This window comes from Onychomys torridus, chromosome 12 (genome assembly GCF_903995425.1).
Source record: "Onychomys torridus chromosome 12, mOncTor1.1, whole genome shotgun sequence".
NCBI lineage: Eukaryota > Metazoa > Chordata > Mammalia > Rodentia > Cricetidae > Onychomys > Onychomys torridus.
In genome coordinates, this window is record NC_050454.1 from 28,583,265 (window position 1) to 28,604,762 (window position 21,498).

The window sequence follows — 21,498 nt, forward strand, 5'->3', positions numbered from 1 at the left end:
CAACTGTAACAATAGAGTGTCATGTAGCTCCCTTCTGGCCTCACTCTGTCAAAGGCTTTGTGTTCAGAAAAGTCTAGCTAGAACTGTCATGTGCTTGAGTGAGAGGCCTCGTCTTTCCAGAATGCTCTCTGTTGTTCTAGCTTATCTAGAGTCATTCTTTGACTGCTAGCAGATGATACCCTGGCTTATGCTTAAGTTTTCTGTCCCAGTATTGAGTGGTGGCTGGCACAATGGCAGCCAGTGGTGTTGGCACTAAAACGTGTCCGATGACATGGACTGAAGGAATTCCTGATGTGTTTGTGAGAGAAGATCTCCAGGTGGAATCTGCCATGGCCCCAGCTAGCAGAACTGTCATGTGAAGTTAACACAGGCTGTCCAATGCACAGGACACCAAGAAACCCCATTCTCACTAATTGCTGAGTGCATCTTCTGGCAGATGTCAAAGGAAAACATTGAAGAAGGGATCCCTTTTTCCCCCTAATTCTAAATAAGGTTCTCTGTGGATAAATAAGGGTTAGCCTTTCTGTGAAGTTGCTGAGAGCTACACGGTCCCTGGGAAAACTTTACTTTTCCACTAACATACCTGATCTTCCCTGTTGCAGAACAGATTTGTAGTCTCACGAACCAGGTGAGAGAAGGGATCAAGAATTTAGCTGATGTGGAAAAGGCCAAGAAATTGATTGAGCAAGAGAAGACTGAAGCCCAAGTGATGCTGGAGGAAACCGAGGTAGATGGCCAAGGAGGGAGCCATTTTTAGAGGGCAAAGCATGTCTGCCATCTTTAGGAACAACAGCCATCGTGCTGGGCACTCACACAGGTGTTTGCTATATGCTATGCACCATGCCAGCTGCTTTAATCACCCCAGCAAACTCTTGTCTCCATTTTACAAGGGAAACTGAGGCTCAGAGAGAAAGATAATTACTAGTAAATGCAAGTTCCCTGATTATAATGAAAACAACCATGATGTGTTTATTTACCTTATCTCCAGCCTAGACCCTGACAGACCATATACATGAACATCCAGGATTTTGTTAGACTTTCAGAATATCTGCCCTGTCCCCACCTTTATTGAGTCAGAATCTGCACTTAAACTAGGTCCTTTTGGGGCTTCCTTGGGTATTAACATGCAGTTGTATTTGCTGGAACACCATTGGCCCATAGGGCACTCAGTGTATATTTATCCAAAGTTGGAAGTATAAATCGATTTGTATCTATGCCTGTTAACTACTCCCATCCCCAAATCTGTTGGTGAGATGAAATTTCCAGTGAAATTCTCAGACATTCAGCCCTCAAAGGTCATGTATGTGCAGACTCTTTGACGGGGATGTTTTGGGTGTCCTGGAAAAAAACTCGTGCTTCATCCCTGGATGTGGACTAGGTAACTGACAGGACCACTGAGATCTGATGCCAAAGAAGATGATGTCCCAAAAAGGAAGTTATCCTTCCAGAGTCACCAGGTGGTTGATTAGTCATTGGCTCTACAGAGACTCTTTGCTCCCAACTGAGTTTCATCTTGAAGCAGCCGCTGAAAATCTGTCTGGACACATTGAAATACACGCACCCTTCCAATGGAGGAAATGAGTTTGGAATGATGTCCAAGCGCTTCCCGTTACAGCTGCCTCATCACTACAGCTCTATAAGAATCTGGCAAAGTAGACGTGCCACCTCACTCTGGGTGCAATTTTGAAGTAAAGTTCTCTTAGCTCAGTTATTGCTCTTTCTTACATAAACATTTCCCGAGGATCTCTTCATTGTATTGAAAACCCCTTCAGTTGGTAGAGTACCCCTTAGGAAGGCTTGTTGTGCAAAGTTCATGAACTTTGTTTAACTCTCTTTGGGTCTCTGGCCACTCTAACTGGGGACGTTCTAAAGCCACCATATTAAATAAAAGAAGTAAATTTTATTGTATATTTAAATACTATAGCAATAAAATATGATTTTAGTTTTATATCCTCCATTGGGATAGTTGTGTGTTAAGTGAACTAGCCGTCATTTCAATGATGTATTAAGACCATAAAGCTCATACCACTTATTACCACACGATGGCAGCATACATCGAGTTGCAAATTCCGCCTCACAAATACTTTATCACTTTGCACATGTATTTGTAACTTGGGGTTATTTCTTTTTGGGGGTGTGGCTTTATGAAAAACTTAATCAGGTCCCTGAATCTATAAGACTCAAATGATCTCAGGTCACCTCTAAACATTCAATTTCTCAGTACATTCTAGAGGGTGAGTTTCCCCTCAAAGAAACTACCATTCCCTTCGAGGAGCTTGCTATCTGAGCATTTGCTTTTGATTTATGTCTGTCAGAATTGAGACAAGAACTAAAGAGGCCTTCTTAAAATTCACAACAGCTTATTATTGTTGTTGTTGTCTTCGATGTTTGACTATTACTACACAGTTTTACTTTTTTTTGCGGTAGATAAAAATACTCCTCAGAGAAGATAAGGAATTATCCCTGCTCTTAGGACTGTGCAGAGTTTGCTGGCCAACAGCTTGCACCGCACATGTATGCTGCTATATTATCACTATTCTTCAAGTGTTTTGCAGTCAGCTTGTTTGGACTTCTTTTACACATATTTTTCTTGGAAAATGATATATATATTCCTTGGAAGAGGAACTTTCTACTTTTAATATTGAATAACCCTATAAGAGCATCCCTGGAAATAAAGCCCCTGGCCCTTATTATTTGAATACTCAGTCCCAGGAGATATTCCTGCCTGTTCAATCCCTCCTCTGTAGTAATAATAGTTAAGATTAAGTGGCTCACTTTGAGAGTGTTATCTGCTAAGTACTTCCTAAAGGTCCAAAATAAACAAATACGCCAAACAGGCATTAGAACCTTCAATATTCTAGTCTTGATGCTTTTATTGACTCATCCCAAAGCTGGAATGAATTAGAAATATTTAAGAGTACTAGATGTAAGCAATTAAATATCAAATACAGTAACAGACTAGATTGATTTTTTCTATTTGAAAATTGCTTGAGAATTTTAGTTATATATGTGTATATATATAATATATAATTCTTTATTGGTACTGAGAATTGAACACAGGCCTTCATCCAGGCCAGGCAAGAGCTCTATGATTGAGCTGTATCTTTGGTCCAGCCTTAGGCTACTATTCAAAGAGCAAAGGATATCAGAGCTAGACATAAATTGAATCAAAGCAGTCACTTGTTCTTGTTTAACTTCAGGGGTCTGTCTTGAATCTACTTTTTTGCCAGAAACTCAAAAGAGAACCTCATTCATGATACAGGTTTTAAGGGAAGAAAATATAACTTTTGTTCAAAAAGAGACTTCATTGGGTGCTTTTTGTTGTAGGGAGCTCTGGAGAGGAATGAAAGCAAGATTCTTCATTTCCAGCTGGAACTCTCGGAAGCTAAGGCAGAGCTGGAAAGGAAGCTGTCGGAGAAGGAGGAAGAAACAGAGAAGTTGAGGTATTCAGGATTATGTTTCTGAACAGCAACCATGAATGTCAGAGTTCCAGAATGAACAAAACTCACTGTGGGGCTGCCTTCATGACCCCTGCCAGAGCATGGCCAAAGACACTTGGTCAAATTTGACACTAGGATTTCCCATTAAGTGCATTCCTGTTTAGAGAAGAATACTTCTATACAGACACTGCTCACTCTTGTGGTTTTCTGCTCTCCAGCATGGCAAGGACATCATTGGGTAAAGTTGACCTGTGGTATGTAGGTCTGCTTCTGTGGAGTCCCATTCAGGTGGAGTCTGGAAACTGAGATGCTGAAACATGGAAGAAAGGACAAAAAGTTTGGCACAGTGCTTTCAAGCTAATGTTAGATCAGAGAGAAGGATTCCTTAGCCCTCGCCTATTCCCTGGGAGAAAGCAGAGTCATGAACAAGGTTGTTGAAATAGTGGAGTCTTACCTGCTAGGTCACTGTGGGAGACAGGGTTCCCAGTTGTTGGACCCTTTCTTTACTTCTTGGTAACAAGCTGGTGGTTCTAGATACTTTACTGCTTAGATTCTCAGGGAAGGGACATGCCATAACCTACATGCCACAGAAGGTGGTGAGGATGATCAGGAAGCTGATGCTGGCAAAATGCTTTACATTCTACAGATTACAAGTTAAGCACTTAGAGGTAGGAAAGAATAAATTACCTTTTGGGTTGTTCCCTTAACCTAGTGGTTCTCCACTTTCCTAATTCTGCCACCCTTTAATACAGTTCCTCATGTTGCAGTGACCCCCAACCATGAAGTTATTGTTGCTACTTCATAACTGTAATTTTGCTATTGTTATGAACTATAATATAAATATCTGTGTTTTCTGATGTCTTAGGCAACCCCTGTGAAAGGTTGTTTGAGTCCCAAAAGGGATCTTGACCCACAGGTTGAGAACTGTGCCTTAACCAAACTCCTAAATGTGCAAAGAACATCATAAAGTAGTCTGAAGTTCAACTGGCAACTTGTTCTCAATGTCTTTGTTAAACAAACAAAACAAGCCCATGCCATGTTAACACATTCTGTTGAACTAGGCTTTTTCCCATAGATTGTTTTCTATCCAAACTTCCAGATGGTCAATATTTAGTGAGGATTCCAAGCCAAGCTTATCCTTCTGTGTGCTCTGAGTTAACTCAGCCCTCATACACAAGTGTTTTCATGGAACTGGCTCTAGTGAAGAAATCTGGTGTACTGACGAGTATCTGAAATAATTCTTTGATAAAGGGCAAATGTATAAAGCATTAATAGTTTTGCTAATTCTGTATACAAGTAACAAAAATGAACTACCGTTTTGGTAGTTAAAAGAAAAAATAATCTTGATCTCAGGTAACGTCAAACCTCATCTATAAATAAACCCAGTGAGGAAAATGAATCCTGAGAGAGTCTGTCTGTGTCATGTCAGGTACATCTGAATGTTGGAGAACGGTTCCCCAATTATAATCATCAGTGCAGAGGAAGTCAGAGATGCAAACAGCTAAGGTGAAGAGGAGAGAGCTGAGGGGAACATGAGCTGTGATGGGCTGGAAAAGGAAGGGACAGCTGAGGCTTGGGCACAAGCTCAATGTCGGCTTTAGCTGATGACTCACAGTGGCTATAATCGGTACATCCAGCAAGGACAGATGAACATCTCACAAAACATTGCACACACTGTCCCAGACCCTCCCTGCTCTGTGTGAGTACAGACTGTAGCAAATGCCTTGTGCTAATCTAGTGGTTCGGTCTGAATCTGGGGCTAGAATATAATAGAGTAGAATACAATGGAAATGTACCCCAAGCATAGAATTCCAAGCAATCAAGAATCATAGGTATATTACAGATCTCAAAAAGCTGTTACCTGAGGGCTAGATGAGGTTGAAGACACCGTGTTCACATCAACCATGTGCATTACCACAAAAACTGAAGCTGTCTCTTAAGACAGTATCCGTAAAGTTGAAGGGGCCAAGAGGCAGCAGAAAAGGTCAAGCTTTTAGAGCATAGCACCTGTGGACCTCTCCATGTATTCTCTGCTGCAGTGCATTCTGTCAGTCTGGTGAGGAACACTGAGTGAGCCCAGGAGAGAACCTAATGGTGGGGAAGAGTTCAACAGCTGGCTGAGATATTTACTTTCTGACGAATATGTGAGCTCTCAGTGTCGCAGGATGTTTTGTGTAGTGGTATAGTAGTTGGGACTTCTAAGCTCAGAGATGGCTTGGATCTTTTATGTCTTTATCTTTTTGAAGGTAGAAATAACTCATTTTTTAAAAAGAAAGTTCCATTTGCTTGGTGACATTATCAGAATAGATAGCCTTTAAGAAATCCGTGACAATCTGAACACAGAAGCAATAGCTAAGATATCAAAAATACTAGTTTTCCTAAAAAATAACTGCTTTTTAAAATTTATTTATTTATAAAAATTCTTTTGAGAATTTCATATATGAGTACTGTATTTGTATAACATCTGTCTTCTCTTCCCCCTCCAAATTCTTCCAGTTTACCCCAAACTCCCTCTTGAATTCATGACCACCACCCCCTTCTCCTCTTCATCACCATCATCATCATCATTGCCAGAGGATGGTATTGGATCCTCTGGAGCTAGAGGTACAGGAAGTTGTGAGCTGCCCAATATTGGGTGCTAGGAACCAAACTTGGGTCCTCTGTATGGGAAGCAACTGCTTGCAAACCACTGGGTTATCCACACAGCCTACAGTGTCTCATTTTCCTTTTAGAGACATGCTCGAGGGAGCTCTGATTCTAAATGGTTTTTGATCCTGTGTGAATGATGTTGACTGTCTTGCAGTCATCACTTAGGCCATTGAGTCTTTGCTGCTCCTTCTCAGGTAGCTCTAGGAAAGCTGGCATTTGAAACATCTGCTTTGCTGAAACAGAATCTATTGTGGATAGACAATTGGTTGGCAGGCCACAACGGCTTCCGTATTGCTGGTAGGGAGAGTTATCTGAGGAAAAAGAAGGAGTTCCCCCATCAGAAATCAGGGCAGTGTCTACAGAATGTAAGTGATGTAGAGTATGCCTGTTCCTTTATTAGTTTGCAAGGGATGCTGTCAAAAAAAAATAAATAAACAAACACAGCCACAGACAAATGCACATTTTCACAGCCTGGACACTGTAGATCTGAGATCATGATGTAGACAAGCAGTTTCCCCTTAAGAACTCTCTCCTCATCTTGAAGGCAGATGGCTGCTCTCTCTGCATTTCCACATGATCTTTCTATTGGGAGGATGGATTTCTTCTGTCTTCTTCTTCCGAAGATTCTGTGCTATTGGATTATGACCCTTCCTCAACACTCTCCGTTTACCTTCATTGCCTCTTTAGAGACACACTACACAGGTCTTCGAAGTCCCATCTCAAAGCACAACACCATGTTTCTGGGGCTTAAGGCTTCAGTATTTGGAGGCTACATAATTTGATCCATAACAACCTCATTATCTTTATATGCCTGCAAGCTTGTAAGATTCTAATCTGTGAGATGAGTGCACAGTACCTAGGGGTATGCACTAAATGTAAGACAGAAGACCAGTTTTAACACTGGCTTAAAAGTAAGTATGAAGTAAAAGTTACTGTGAAATAAAAAAATTACTTCCCTTATTTTTCTATAATGACATCTGTGGCCCTTCCACCCATAATAAAATGTGGTCATGAAAAGTGGAGGCCCCTACCTGGGAACCAATAGCAAACTCCAGGCATAACCCTACTAACAGTTAGTGGTACTGCTCTGATCAGCACGAGAGGTCAGGACACACTCCATGGCAATTCAGTGTGGAATCGGACCCTTGACAAATACACTTTAGATGTTTGTTGTTATCACCTCTATAAGGATAAAAAGATAAAAGAATTCTTCCTTCCACTCATCTGTCTAGGACTAGGGCTCTGTTGCAGTGAGTTTAAGAGGACATGTATTTTTGGTAGCAGTTAAAGTTTCTTGATGAACAGCCACCAAATACTGAGGGGTTAAAAGGGGTGAAGTTAATGTTTTTTTCCCACCCTGGAACCAGAGTCTGAACTAGGTTAGAATGGAAAGTAATGGAAGCTAATCAAAGGTGTTCCAGAAACCAAAGTTTTCCTACCTTTGATAGCACAGGTAAGGAGGAGAGGGTGTAGATTTACACAATCGGTATGATTCAACACCTATGGAAGAGGCTTTTAATGGCCTATTGCATCACAGTCCCAATTACCAAATTAGTAGTTAGTCCCATGATGCCTAACTATTTGTAAGAAAAAATTCCCATGATTTAAAAAAATCTTCTTTGCATTCTTGAATATGAAGATAGTTTTCTCAACTAGCCACTGTCCTTCAAACTCCTCGAGAGAGAAGGCAACACACACACACACACACACACACACACACACACACACACACACACACACACACACAAAAAAACCCCCTAAACTCATGTTATTATTGAAGACTTCAGACCATTAGAGCAGTATGGCTAGATCTCAGGGCTTGTTTTAATCTCACCCTCAGTAGCTCTTCCCTGCTGTATTCAGACTTGTTTTTGTAAACACTTGGAAATAGTTTAAATATTATGGTTGTCTAAAAGAACATTCATTCTTCACCTCTAGACACTCTAGGAAATCTAGAGTTTATCATCCTTGTCTTGGTTAGGGCTCCCATTGCTGTGATAGAACACCATGACCAAAAGCAACTTGGGGAGAAGGATTTATTTCACCTAACCACTTCTAAGACCATTGCTGAGGGAAGCTGGGACAGGAACTCAAGACAGGAACCAGGTGCAGGGATTGGAGCAGAAGTCATGGAGAAAGACTATCTATGGGCTTTCTCCTCATGGCTTGCTCAGTCTGCTTTCTTATACCATCCAGTACCATCAGCCCAGGGGTGGCACCACCAACAATGAGCTCTGCCTCCTCATATCAACCAACAACAACAATAATGTTATAATTACAGCAGACTCATTAATTTAATGCTCACCTTCCTCTGTTTATAAAATGGAAACTCTTTAGACCCATTTGGTTAATCTCTGAGAATGTTTTTGTTTTAGTATGTTTTCTGAAACTTGAAAAATTAGAGGGGGCTGTTTTTAATTTGGGTGTGTGATGGTCTTCCCCAATGTTGCTCTGCAATCAGGGAGAAGCATCAGCAGGCCCTGGGTTCCCTGCAGTCCAGTCTGGATTCTGAAACTTCTAGCAGAATGGAGGCCACCCGGCTGAGGAAGAAGATGGAAGAGGCCCTCAAGGAGATGGAGATTCAGCTTTGTGCTGCCAACCGGCAGGTGTCACAGACAACTAGAGCCTTGGGCCAGCTTCAGAGTCAAATGAAGGTAACTTCCAACCCTACTAAAGGATAGAGAAAGACATAAACCAAGTGACAGAATCCACTGGGCAGTAAAGAAGAAAACCACAAATCCCACTCTTCAAGAAGGCTGGAGCATGCTTACCTTAAAATAGATGGAGCTCTGCCAGGATCATGCATGCTCAGGGACACATCCCATTCTGTGAGTGGGATATTAGACAGGAAGAAGGAATAGACAGTGTGGGCTGCCATCTGCTTCTACAACACCATGTGGGGCATATTTACATCAGTATGTCAGAATGACAGTTCCATTCACAGCCTCCTCTTGGTGTAAATGGTAGGATGGGTATCATTATTTGAGGGCAACAGCAGGGATTTTCTTGTCAAATGGGGACTTCCTCGGAGGTAGATTCTCTCCTGCTCTAAAGAAAATTGTGTTTTATAACCTAAAGTCTAAGGTAAGCCACCAGGCTGGAAGAAATAAGAAAGAAATTGAGAACAAGATAAGGAAAGAGGATGAATAACTGACCCTGTAGTGAGCCATCACTACATACCCCTCAGGACAGTAGCTGGTCCTGCTTGCTGTCTGATTTCTTATGCAGACAGTTTAACTTTCTGGCTTCCTCTCTGTCCCTTTCCTCCTGGCAGTTGCTGAGATCAACAGCTTCCTGTTGCTCAAGACACTTTCTCTCTTTGACTTCAGGAAACTGTCCTTGAGCTACCTCCCGGGGTCTGCTTGGAAAGCCTTTTCTCTATGAGATCAAGAACTTGGAAACTTGTCTCTGCATGGCGGTGCTCCCGGCTTCCCCTGCCAACAGTAGAACTCAGAGGGATCCATGCCTCAGCCCAGGTTTTCTTTTGCAGGAGCTCCAACAGCAGCTGGATGACAGCACATACCAGAACAAGGACCTGAAGGAACAGGTGACTCTGGCTGAGCAGCGCAACACTCTTCTTCAGTCTGAACTAGAAGAACTGAGGTCCTTGCAAGAGCAGACAGAGCGAGGGCGCAAGCTGGCGGAGAAAGAGCTCCTGGAGGCCACAGAAAGAATCAATCTTTTCCACACCCAGGTAGGACACATTCATCTTCTCTATTAGCTGGGTCAGTTGGTTGAAGGAAGCAGTTTGCATCCCAGGATCAGCTAAGGATCTGTATGGTGGCCATGTCAAGTCTTAGGTATGGCATTAGATGCACAAGATGGTTACATCTTTCATCCCAAGCATTAGGTTCCCAGAGCAGCTGTAACAAAGTGCCATCAACAGATGTCTATAAATAAGTTTATTTTTCACAGTCCTAGGTGCTAGCCATTCACATCTAGGTATTGTAAGAGCTGAGCTCCCTCTGAAACTCACAGAAGACTCAGCTTCTCTGTGCTTCTGATGGTTTCCTGACATGCTTTCTATCAATGCCTTGTTTCAATTCCTAGCCCTCACATGCATTCTGCTTTTGTCTTGTTCTTCTGTGAGTGTGTCTCTGTCCAGATTTCTCCTTTATATAAGGATACGCCATATGGGATTATGGCCCACTGTAATGACCCAGTATTAACTTGATTAACTCATTTAAAGCTTTATTTCTAAATAAGCTGATATTCTGCAAAACTAGGGCTTCAGGGTTCAACATATGCTTCTGTGGGCATGGTGGGGAGTATTGTGCAACTGTAACTTCAAGCTTTCTGCTTGAAAAATGGACTTTCAGGACATTGACAGCCAAGGTGGCAGAGGAGAGATAAATATTTTTTATTGGTTTAAAATTACCTGCTTGCTACATTGTTCCCTTGTTCCCTCTCGGTGACTTGATTCCCAACATTCCGGGAATCTTTCACATCCTTATCTTCTCTCACTTTTCTGGCTTCTCTTGTCAGGTTGGGTAAGTGGTGATTAGCAGGATTCTTAGATTATTCCTAGATCATTTTTCTGAAAGCAGAAGAAGCCACAATGACAGAGACAAATGTCTATAGCAAGTGCATCAAACACTGAGCATTTTTAGGGCACATGCTATAACCCAGTATGCCAAATAATATCCTCACTATCCCCAAACAGTGAAGATACAAGTAAACAACCATACGGTACTGTTATGAGTACCACAGAGGACATACAACTCTGCAGAATGCCCAAATAATCCTAAGTAGGTCAGGCAGGGACATAATAGTTTTCTTCCTAGTCATGAAAGACATGGAAGAAGTGGGACAATGTGGTAGGAAGAAAAATTGAGGAAGTGGATGAAGATGGAGAATTTGGAATTTAAGGCAAACTCATATAGTAGAAGACAGTGTAGTTAGGCAAGATGAAAAGAAATATTGTTAAGAGACAGGTAGGCTCAAGGTACCAGGACCTTGAGTCTGAGACTAGTGGAGCTTGAATTTGATCAGCAGATAATGGGAGCCACTGAAGAATTGTGAACAGCTTGGGGTGAAGTTATTAGATGCACACTTGGGAAAGTTTACTCTGGTGACCATTGAGAAGGATAAATGAAATCCTCTGAGGACAGACTGCCACTCTTGGGAGTGTTGAAAATATCTTGTGTCATTTTAGTTGCCACAGAGACTGGGAGGTGCCACTGGCATTTTGTGGGCAGGGTCCAGAGACGTCCTTTGAAGTACCCTATGATTTCATATCATAAAAGAATTGCTGCTGTTCCCAGAATGTCAGTAGTGCCCTCACTAGGAAATGAGTAAATCAGAGCTGTACCTGCCACAAGGTGTTACAATTACTCTGAGTCTACAGTAATTTTTGCAATGACATTGTCTTTCTGGTTGCCTTGGATCAGGAACAAATATGCTGTAGGGTATGCATAATTATTAACAGGTTAACTCATTTCAACATTTTTCTTTGTGTGTATAGGTCAGTGTAGAACCCTTGCCTTGAGTATATGAAGCCTTGAGTTCAACCCAGCTGCAAAAGAGAAAACAAAAACCAAAAATAAAACTATGAAAAGTTCTTTTTCCATTAAGGTTTATCTTAATAAAATGTGGCATACTGGATCATTTTCTTGAAAATACATTACCCTTGGTTGTAATTGGATATTTCCTGTCCTGACTGTCCATTCCTAAATACCCAGTAGCCACTTCCCAACTTACCACTCATAGGCTTATATTAATTATAAATGCTTGGCCAGTAGCTCAGTTATGTTACTAGCTAACTCTTATACTTAAATTAACCTATATTTCTATTTATGCTTTGCCATGTGGTTCATGGCTTGTTACTTCATTTTCTACACATCTTGGTTGTCCAGCGGCTGGCTTGTATCTTTCCCAACTCTCCTGACTCTGCCCTTCTTCCTCCCCTTGTTCTTTCTGTGTCAGGCTGTCTTGCCCAATCTCTTCTTGTCCTGCTGTTGGCTAATCAGTTTTGTTTTTGTTTTTATTAACAATGAGCATAATCCACAGCACATTGTCTGCCGTGCATAGTAACTACTGGTGACAAGTCACTTGACATGCATGCTGTAACTGATAATGTACTATATCCCAATGTGAAGAGAGAGGTGGGAAGAGGAAGTGGGGAGAGAGGGGTGAGAGAGAACAGCAGGAAACGGTTTTGAGGGAGGAACATGGAACAGTGTATTGTAGTATGCTGCTTCGTTTTTGTCAACTTGATGCAAACTGAAGTCAGTGGGAAAGAGGAAACCTTAGTTAAGAAATTGCCTCCATTCAATTGGCCTGTAGGCAAGTCTGTGGGGCATTTTCTTGATTAATAATGGATGATGAAACAGGGCCCATCCCATTGTGGGTTTAGGCAGGTGGTCCTGTGTATAAGAAAGCAGACTGAACAAGCCATAGCCTGCAAGCACCACTCATGCATTGCCTCTGCATTAGTTCCTGCCTCTAGGTTGCCTGGACTTTTCTTGGTGATTGACAGTATAAGTGGAAATAAAATCTTACCTCCACGAGTTGGTCAGTGTTGGTCAGTATCACAGCAATAGAGAAGTAAACTAGGACTCTTAGTTAATGATGTCTTGGTCTGTAGGGCAGTTTCTGAAACTTAAGACTCATTAACATGAACGTTCCAATCCGTGGATCTCACACTACCCTACAAGATCCTCATCTCTGCAGCAGAGGGAGGCTCAACAGAGTCTCAGGTGCTGCCCCTGTGTCCAGCATTCATCTAGAAGACATGCACTCCTCTTAAAGACCTCTGGCTTAGAACAGACATCTGAGCACAACTCACACAAATGATCCTCTGCACATCATACCTTAATCTTCCTCCTTCTCAAAAATGGGAGCAGGGAGACGGGAGGCATTAAACCTGCAGAAGGGTTAATTGTCATCTCCTTAGAAAAGCGGAAGTGACTGCTATGCAATCGAGTCAGTGTGTAGACTTGTGCCCTCCTCCACACTGAGAGATCTCCTACGGAGTTATGTGCAGGGAGCACCCATAAGACACTTCAGGAAAATACACTTCATTTCCCCAGACCACACTGAGGGCACTGGAAACCCCGCAGAGCACAGGGCCTGCCCCTCCACAGGATGGAGAGAGGCATTCTTGATGGTGCTGTGGGAGGCAGGCAGAACCTGTGAGCCTCAGCTACCTTCCTTCTCTGTTCAAGGCTTAATCTGCCCGGGGAAAGGCAATAACTGGAGGAAAGTGAAAGGATGATGAGAAAGGACGAAATGAAAGGAGAATGAAAAGTGGGAAGCCCATGCTTTCTACACACGCTCTTTGTGCTAAGGTTTCACATGTTGCTCACAAAAGCCTCGCTTCAAACACAGGGCAGATGCAGCAAAGGGGCCTCGGCCTCCTGTGTGACAATCAGGAAGAAACTGGGGCAGCATGGCTGCAGATCACAAAGGCCTCCCTTTAACGGTGTCCTAGGGGCTGGGGCTGAGCTTTATGTCATCTGTTTCCCATCTCCTCCTCCTCCTCACTGCAGGGTAAGACAGGAAAGCAGGTAGGCAAAGGGGAATCCATTTTCTCCCTGCAGCACCATGCTGGAATCCTCCAGGTGGCTGCAGGTGACTCCAATTTCTGCTCTGGGATACTTCTTTCTATCACACTGAAAAAGCATTCCTTGATAAGTTAAAAACTAAACCCATATTCTAGCTTTGGATTATTTGAAATAACCCCTTCTGATTCAGGATTCTATCTCTTTTCTCTTGGAAGTGGTTCTCAACCTTTCTGATGCTGTGACCCTTTAATACAGTTCCTCATCTTGTGGTGACCCCCAACTATAAGATTATTTTCATTGCTGCTTCATGATTGTAATTTCGCCATTGTTATAATTGTAATGTAAATATGTGATATGCAGGATGGTCTTAGGCAACCCCTGTGAAAAAGGTTTATTCTCAAAGGGGTCGGGACCCACAGGTTGAGAATTGCTGTTCTAAATGAAACCCTTTCATTTGATCTGCTTTTCATGCCCAAACCACTACCTGGGGTTGGAATTCTTACTTAACTGCATATGGCTGATGATGAGAAATTGCTCCTACCCAGAGCTGCTTGCCTGTGCATTGCTGGTCTCTAGTTGCCTAACTGGAATGCTATCCCTCCTTAGAACACAAGTCTCCTCAGCCAGAAGAAGAAACTGGAGGCTGGTGTTGCCCAGATGCAGAAGGAAGCTGGAGAGACGTTGCAGAGGTGTCAAAAGGCAGAGGAAAAGGCCAGAAAGGCAGCTACTGAGGTGGGCCTGTTGATTGTCTGCTTACTTCTGTTCACTAGAGCTATAGCCCAAAGGCAGGACCTGCTGCAGCCCACATGGATTTCATTGATCCCCATACAGTCAGGAGGAGGATAGCTGACCTGTGGCATCCCCATTAGCTAGAACACTTAAGCCAACTGGCTGTTGTCTTCTAACCCACCTTGACAATGAGAAGGAGTGACTGAATGTCTAAAAGCCAAATCCTCTGGAAACAAGAGTCTTTCTTTTTAAGGTTAGCTATTTTTTCAGTTGTGAAAAAAATATAACTTTTAATATAATTGGTATCTAGAAAGAATTCGTCCTGTGCTTCCTTATACATTTTCATTTTTCTTGAGTATGGAATGGTTTTATGGTGGTAATGAGCAGAGCAGTTAAACCATTTATGGTTTACAATCCATACTACTACTAGGGTAGCAAAACTAGACTGGGAAGGCAGTGTGTGGGGCTGGTGAACCTGCTTTATTGGTAAACTAAAATTGTTGATGGTGATATTTTCCTGGATGGTACTAAGTTCAGGCTTAGTTCCCAATCTCAACAAGTTGTGAATCTCATTCACCCACTATGAGCAGATGCTACGCTTCTATTAAAAGGCATAGCAAGTGAACAGTACTATTGAGAAAAAGTTATTAGTGGAGAGAAAGTGAGGTTTGTGTGTTCAGGGCCCAGGACTAGATGTTTCATGACTTATTACATGGGCCTGAGCATGATTTCAGCCTCTGCTTATCTTTTGAGGGCTTTGCGGGAGTCTGTCAAATGTGTGGCTATATGCAGCATCACATCCCTGCTTTATGAAAGGAAGCCTCATGTTTACAACATTATGAGAACTGAAGAGACAGGACTTTCATCTAGATTTTACATAAACAGCGATAGTAATGATCCTACTTTTCCGGAAAGTTAATGTTTGAACATGGAATGTCTCCCATTGGCTTATGTGTTTGAACCAATGTTCGAGCCAATGCTGTTATTTTGGGATGTTGGGAACCTTTAGGAAGTGAAGCCTAGCTGGAGTAAGTGAGTCCCTGGGAGATGAGCATCCTGGACAATCTTGATGCTTCCTAACTGCCAAAGTGATGTAACCAGCCTTGTCATGTTACTGCCGCTGATGCAGGGGCATCTCCATCCCCTTTTGGGGTTCTCAATCTCAGAGTTTGAGAGAAAAATCCCAGGGCAGGCTAGCTGTAAACTTCAACTGCCATTCAGGGGTGGAGAATGGAGCATGATGGATGGAAAAAGCCACGCCATTTAAGTTGGCCTGGAGGTCAGACATGTGATAGACAAGTGGCCACGCCTCAGGAAGGGAGGCATTAGGAAAGAGTAAGAACGTCCAACATTGGGTGGAAACCCAAAGTGTTAAGGAAAGCATGCTTAGAAAAAGGATAGAAAGAAGAAAAGGGAAAATGACATTTTTCTGGGTAATTCAGTAAAATGAGCAGATGTATGAAGTTACACGTCTATGGTGTGGTAAGCTATTGCCTAGGAGCCAGGAGTCTGAGAAGAAAAAGTGTGGTATCTCATTCAAGGGAATTTTATCCTGCCCATCCCTTCTTCATTGTAGTTTAAGGTAAACCCTCTTTCCCAGGGGTTCCTCGCTTGGCCGAGTGACTGATGCCTCCACCCAGATAGAATGTTAAGCCTCTACCCAGGCCAGAGAGTCTGTTTGCTTGACCAGAAGGGTTTTCCCACCATCTGACAGTGTCACAGTTGCAAGCTGTTTCTGCACCCACGTCTTCCCACCAGGTGGCTCTGTTTCCCCTGAGCCGTGAGCCATGAAAATCCTTCACCCTGTAACGCCTGTTTCTGTCAGCCACAGCAACAAGAAAGTAACTGATAGACATGTCAATTTCCTGTGTTCGTCATGCCTTCTTGTTATTATAGAAAATTTCTGAAATTGGATAGCTTTCTAAAGAAAGAGGTTTGTTTAGCTTGTGGTCCTGTGAGTTTTAAAAGGCATAGTGCTAACCATGCTACGGTGAGGGCTTCATGGTGGATGATATTGCACTGGACAGAACACAAATGGGAACAGCTCTAATGTTATCTGAAATCAGAGAGCATGAGTTCCAACCATTCCTTTTGAGACATCCCCACTTTGTCTAAGGCGATCCCATTAGGTGGCAATTCCTAAAGATCTTAGCTCCCAATATCACCATGCTGAAACCATGCACAGTGGTAACCAGATAGACAGAAAGACTTATTCTTGGATTAGGCACACAAAAAGAGGAAATAGCTTGAATTGTACTGAGAAGGCAAGCCATTGTACATAGAATTAAAACCCAAAGTAGGATTCATAGCTTACCTTCTTTGTGTCAGATTATTTATATAGAGCGTGTCTGATGCTATCAAATTCTTGGAGCCTGAATGTGTACACAGTAGTAAATCAGAAGATACATACTTTCATAGGTATTTTACTACATTTTTCCTGGTGACTTATATGACAGCAGTTACTTTATTCAGTTAAAAACCATTCACTCATTCATCTTGCTTTCAAGATGTGTTCTGTCTTGTATACATGACACTTCATTTTAGGCTTTTCCCATCAATAATCACCCCATTCTCTCATGTGGCTGCTTCAATGTCTACTGGCTGATTTGATCAAAACCCAAGGGAAATCAGGGATTAGAGAGAGCAGGGTGGAAAGAGATTAAATATACAGAGAGCAAGCATACACATCCTTCCCCCATGAGATTAGGAACCAAAGCTCACTGGAATATGATCAGCTGCATACAGGATAATCTAAGTCACTTTCATTCCATCTCTCTTCTTCTTTTTATATGTCTTTATTTTATGTGTATGAATCTTTGCCTGCATGTGTGTGAACCACATGTGTGTCTGGTGCTCCAGAGGCCAATATATCTGCTGAAGCTGGAGCTCCAGTATGGGTTCTAGGGACCAAGCCTGGGTCAGATCAAGAACAGTGAGTACCCTAACCACTGAGCAATCTCTTCAGTCTCTTTCACTTCCTTTCTTAGGCAGCCAACATGTTGGAAGAACTGAAGAAGGAACAAGATACTAGTGCTCACTTGGAGAAGATGAGGAAGAATATGGACCAGACAATTAAAGACTTGCAGAAAAGGCTAGATGAAGCAGAACAGACAGCTACGCTGGGGAGCAAAAAGCAAATCCAGAAACTAGAATCCAGGGTAGGAGTTTGCTTGGATAATTGTGAGGGCCTAACACTCTCTGTTCAAGGCCCTAATGTCCTGGAACATCACACCTCATCACTTGATTTAATGGCACTTGCAGATTCTGAAAGGGTCTGATCTGAATACATTATTGTTTGACCTTGGGCCAGTCAATAGGACTTTCTTGGGTCTGGGTGAAAGTTGTCTTCCCTCTCACTGATGGATGAGAAGATGTCTTCTCCCACTCACTATGCCCATTCTAGGCTGTATGCAGAGGTGATAGCCCACTCTATCCAAACACACCTTTGCAGTCTCTTGCTTCTGGGACAATGTTCCTGTCATTTTCTTGAAAGAGAATGCCTGTTTCCTAACAGCGAAAGAAAGGAGAGATGAAACACATCTGTGACCCAGAAAGACGCAGTGCAGATATAACAAAGTCTGATACAAATGATGTGGAGTCTACCTTATGGGAATTTTATGGCATTTATTAAACTACCTTAAAAATAGGACTTTTTTTTAAATTCCTGGATCAATTTCAATGACTATGTAAATGAACATAGTAAACTTCACAAAAGTTGAAAAAATGTTCTGCTGGGAATTAATGGCTCACAGGGGCCTCTGAAAAGTGGTGTATCCACTTTTGCACATTTCTGGGACATTCATACAATGGAGTACCAATACAGACACATGTTCTATCCAAACGGTTGTGTTGATTAGAAAGAAATTAGAAAGGTCTTAGGAATATGTTCTGGAGATTGTGGGTAATAAAATAATGATAATGAAAGTGAGTGTCTATAATCTGCTAATGAAAGATTACTTTGTCAAAAAAGAGTAATAGCATAAAGACTAGTAAAAAGTTTACCAGCGCAAGGAAGAGAACAAAGAGATGGAAGATAGATCTTTGAAATGCACCCTTTTATGCGTTTTGATGGAAAAATCACGTAACGTTTTATATGTTTCAAATAAAAGAAAAACAAGTTTAATTCAAGCAGAAAAACTCCATCCATCCATAAAATTTAATACTAATGGAAAATAGCTAGATATATATCAAGCATAAAACAAATATAAAGAATTATTCCCAGTGACCCTTAGCATAATACCTTTCAGTACAACCCCTGTGGAATATGTCTTAAAGATAAACAAGCAAAACTCACAAAACCAAAACAAGGTAAAAAAGCAAACCGCATATTTTGTTCCCAAATAAAGACTTTATTTTTTTTTTCATTTAACATTTATGCATGTGTTTCATCAAATCCACCCCATCTCCTTCCTTCCAATTCTTCCCTATCTGCCCACCATTTTTCCTTTCCAACATTATACATGTTTTCTCTCTCTCTCTCTCTCTCTCTCTCTCTTAAATCCCCACTGAATCCATTTAGTGCTGCTTGAATGCACATGAGTGTGAGCCATCCTTTGGAGCACAGGTAGCCTTTCAGCATCTGCAACCCTGAAGAAACAAATTAACAACTTTAAATAGTAATAAGATGAATATGATATTTTTTCAATAGCATATATAGGAACCATGATTTTATTCTAAGAGGAAAAGTGCTTAAATGTGTTGTTCCCTTTAAAAGGTACATGGATTATATTGGTATTTCCATTACCCATTTAGTATTGAAGGATATTATTTTATCTCATTATCTTAGTTAGGGTTTTATTTCTGTGAAGAGATGCCATGACCACCAGGAAAACATTTCATTGGGGCTGGTTTACAGGTTCAGAGGTTTAGTCCACTATAAGCATGGCAACATGTAGGCAGACATGATGTTGGAGAAGGAACTGAGAGTTCCACATCTGGATCAGCATGCAGCAGGAAGAAAGAGTGATAGTGCTCTTGGTTTGAGCTTCTGAAACTTCAAGTCCACCCCCACTGACACACTTCCTCCAACAAGGCCACACCTACTCCAACAAGGCCACACCTCCTAATAGTGTCACTTCCTATGAGCCTATGGGGGCCATTTTCATTCAGACCACCATATTCATAATTACCATTTGTTCACTGCTATGATCTAGAACCAATGACACCTAGCAGTGATCTGGTATCAGGTGATACTGAGAAATTATAGACTTAAAAGTGTAATTAGAATATCATTGTTTTCACGAAGTTTCTGTCCTGTAACAAAGAACCTGACATAGGATGATTTATGAAGAACAAAATTTTATTTGGCTCTACTCTTAGTGTCCAATAGCATGGTGCTGGCATCTAGTTAGTTTCTAATCAGGGCCTTCCTGCTATAGCATCATATGGTAGGAGGCATCACATGGCAAGACACAGCAAACAAGGTCTCTTACTAAAGTCATTAATCACCCTGGGAGGGTGGTGTGGTCTGACCTTTGTGACTTCATCTAATCTGAGTTACCTTCAAAAGGCTCTCCCTCCAAATACACATAAAAATTGGGGGTTTAAGTTTCAAACGCATGGGCTTTTAGAGGGACACACTTACACAGTAATCATTACTCCTTAGGATTACATTGCAAGGACATTACAAGTGAAGATATGGCAACTGGGATTCCCTTCAATAAGGCACCTTTTACCATGAGGTGCACTAGTCACATTTCAAAATGAAACAGAACACCTTAAACACATCCTTTAAAAAACAAAACAAAACAAAACAAAAAACAAACAAACAAACAAAAAAACAGCTCTACTGGCCTGTATATTACAATCGGAACTAAGCAGGTCCCTAGTGGACGCATGTCCAGACTGTCCAGAGAGGATGTACTGATGGTTTATCCACAAGGAAGTTTCACACCTGCTAACCTACTTGCCCTACTGCACCTTCCTGTGGAGGAACAAAGAAGACAGTTTAGCTTAAGGAGCTGCATGAGGTGATGGCAGGATTCAGCCTGAAGAAGCTCACCTATGCCTTTGGGTGCCGGGCCTCAGTTCTAAAATGATGATCAGACCTCACAGAGAGGCGGCATTTTGGTCAAGAAGGCAAGGAGTGATGCATGGCTATCTGGAAGAATGTCCCCTCAGCAGAAGCAGCTGCTCACAGCCTCCCACACCAAGTCCCTGGCCCCTTTCCTGCCTGTCTTCCCACACATGCTATTCCACTTTATTTAGTTTACTTCCCCTCATGAGAAAGCAAGCTTATTCAGGGGAGAGATGTGGGTATGCTTTCTTCATTGTTCTGGCACTGGGGTGTGATGAATAGTAGCTAGTCTCTCAGTGACTATTATGATAATTTTACTTGTATGATTCCACACTGGAAGTTCCCTGTTGTACTTCTCTTGCGAAGCAGAGCTGTAGGCCTGCATGTGACATGTATGTGACAGAGCTCAGGGTAAGATCCAGAGTCTGAGGGCAACATGCAGAAAGAAGCTCGAGATCAGGGTATGTGGGACAGAATCTTCAACACTGCTGCATGCAGCTTGCTGTCTGTACTGACAGACAGCTGTGTTACACAGACACACATATACACACATACAGAACATGTACACACACATACATATACACACACAGAACACATATACACATAGGATTTTGCAAGGTTGCAGTGTAAGAAGATGTAAGAAGAGAGGCTTACACCCTCTCTTTGAATTAGTCTCTCACATTGCCTAGAGTCTTAACCATGCTTATATGAGCTCACATAGGTTAACAGCCTTGGTTTGGGTGATGGATTTTTATCAGAAAGATTGTCCTATTGAGTCACTCCCAGACAGAAAATGGACATACCTCCCCTTAACTAGTTCACTCTTTCTGCAAATTCTCCACTGGGTAGCAGTATGGCAGCCTTGTTGTTACCAGCATGTGGACTAAGGCCAGGATCTGTTACAGGTGTGGGACCTGGAAGGCGAACTGGAAGGCGAACTCAGGCGCAGTGCAGAGGCCCAGCGGGAAGCTCGCAGACTGGAGCGAGGCATCAAAGAGCTGACCTATCAGGTACTCCAGGAAAACATTCTCTGGGACATGGTTAGGTTCCTCCGGCTGCAGTGTGTACCTTCCAACCTGAAATGACCTTCTGGGACACTGCAGTTGTCTCTGAGCAATGGACATTTTCTCACCCTGTCTGGACTATCCATGGCTTGGCT

At 42.2% G+C, this 21,498-nt stretch overlaps 1 protein-coding gene across 1 annotated transcript in view; it reads left to right on the forward strand.

Annotated features, from left to right (window-relative positions):
* Positions 1 to 21,498, forward strand: part of Myh15 (myosin heavy chain 15) — a 131,000-nt gene that overhangs the window by 98,907 nt on the left and 10,595 nt on the right. Inside the window, exons 32-38 of the mRNA XM_036203430.1 lie at positions 603 to 727; positions 3,328 to 3,443; positions 8,551 to 8,743; positions 9,580 to 9,783; positions 14,201 to 14,326; positions 17,311 to 17,481; positions 21,245 to 21,349. Of these exons, the coding sequence (XP_036059323.1) occupies positions 603 to 727; positions 3,328 to 3,443; positions 8,551 to 8,743; positions 9,580 to 9,783; positions 14,201 to 14,326; positions 17,311 to 17,481; positions 21,245 to 21,349 (1,040 nt within the window). The remainder of the gene's footprint in view (positions 1 to 602; positions 728 to 3,327; positions 3,444 to 8,550; positions 8,744 to 9,579; positions 9,784 to 14,200; positions 14,327 to 17,310; positions 17,482 to 21,244; positions 21,350 to 21,498) is intronic.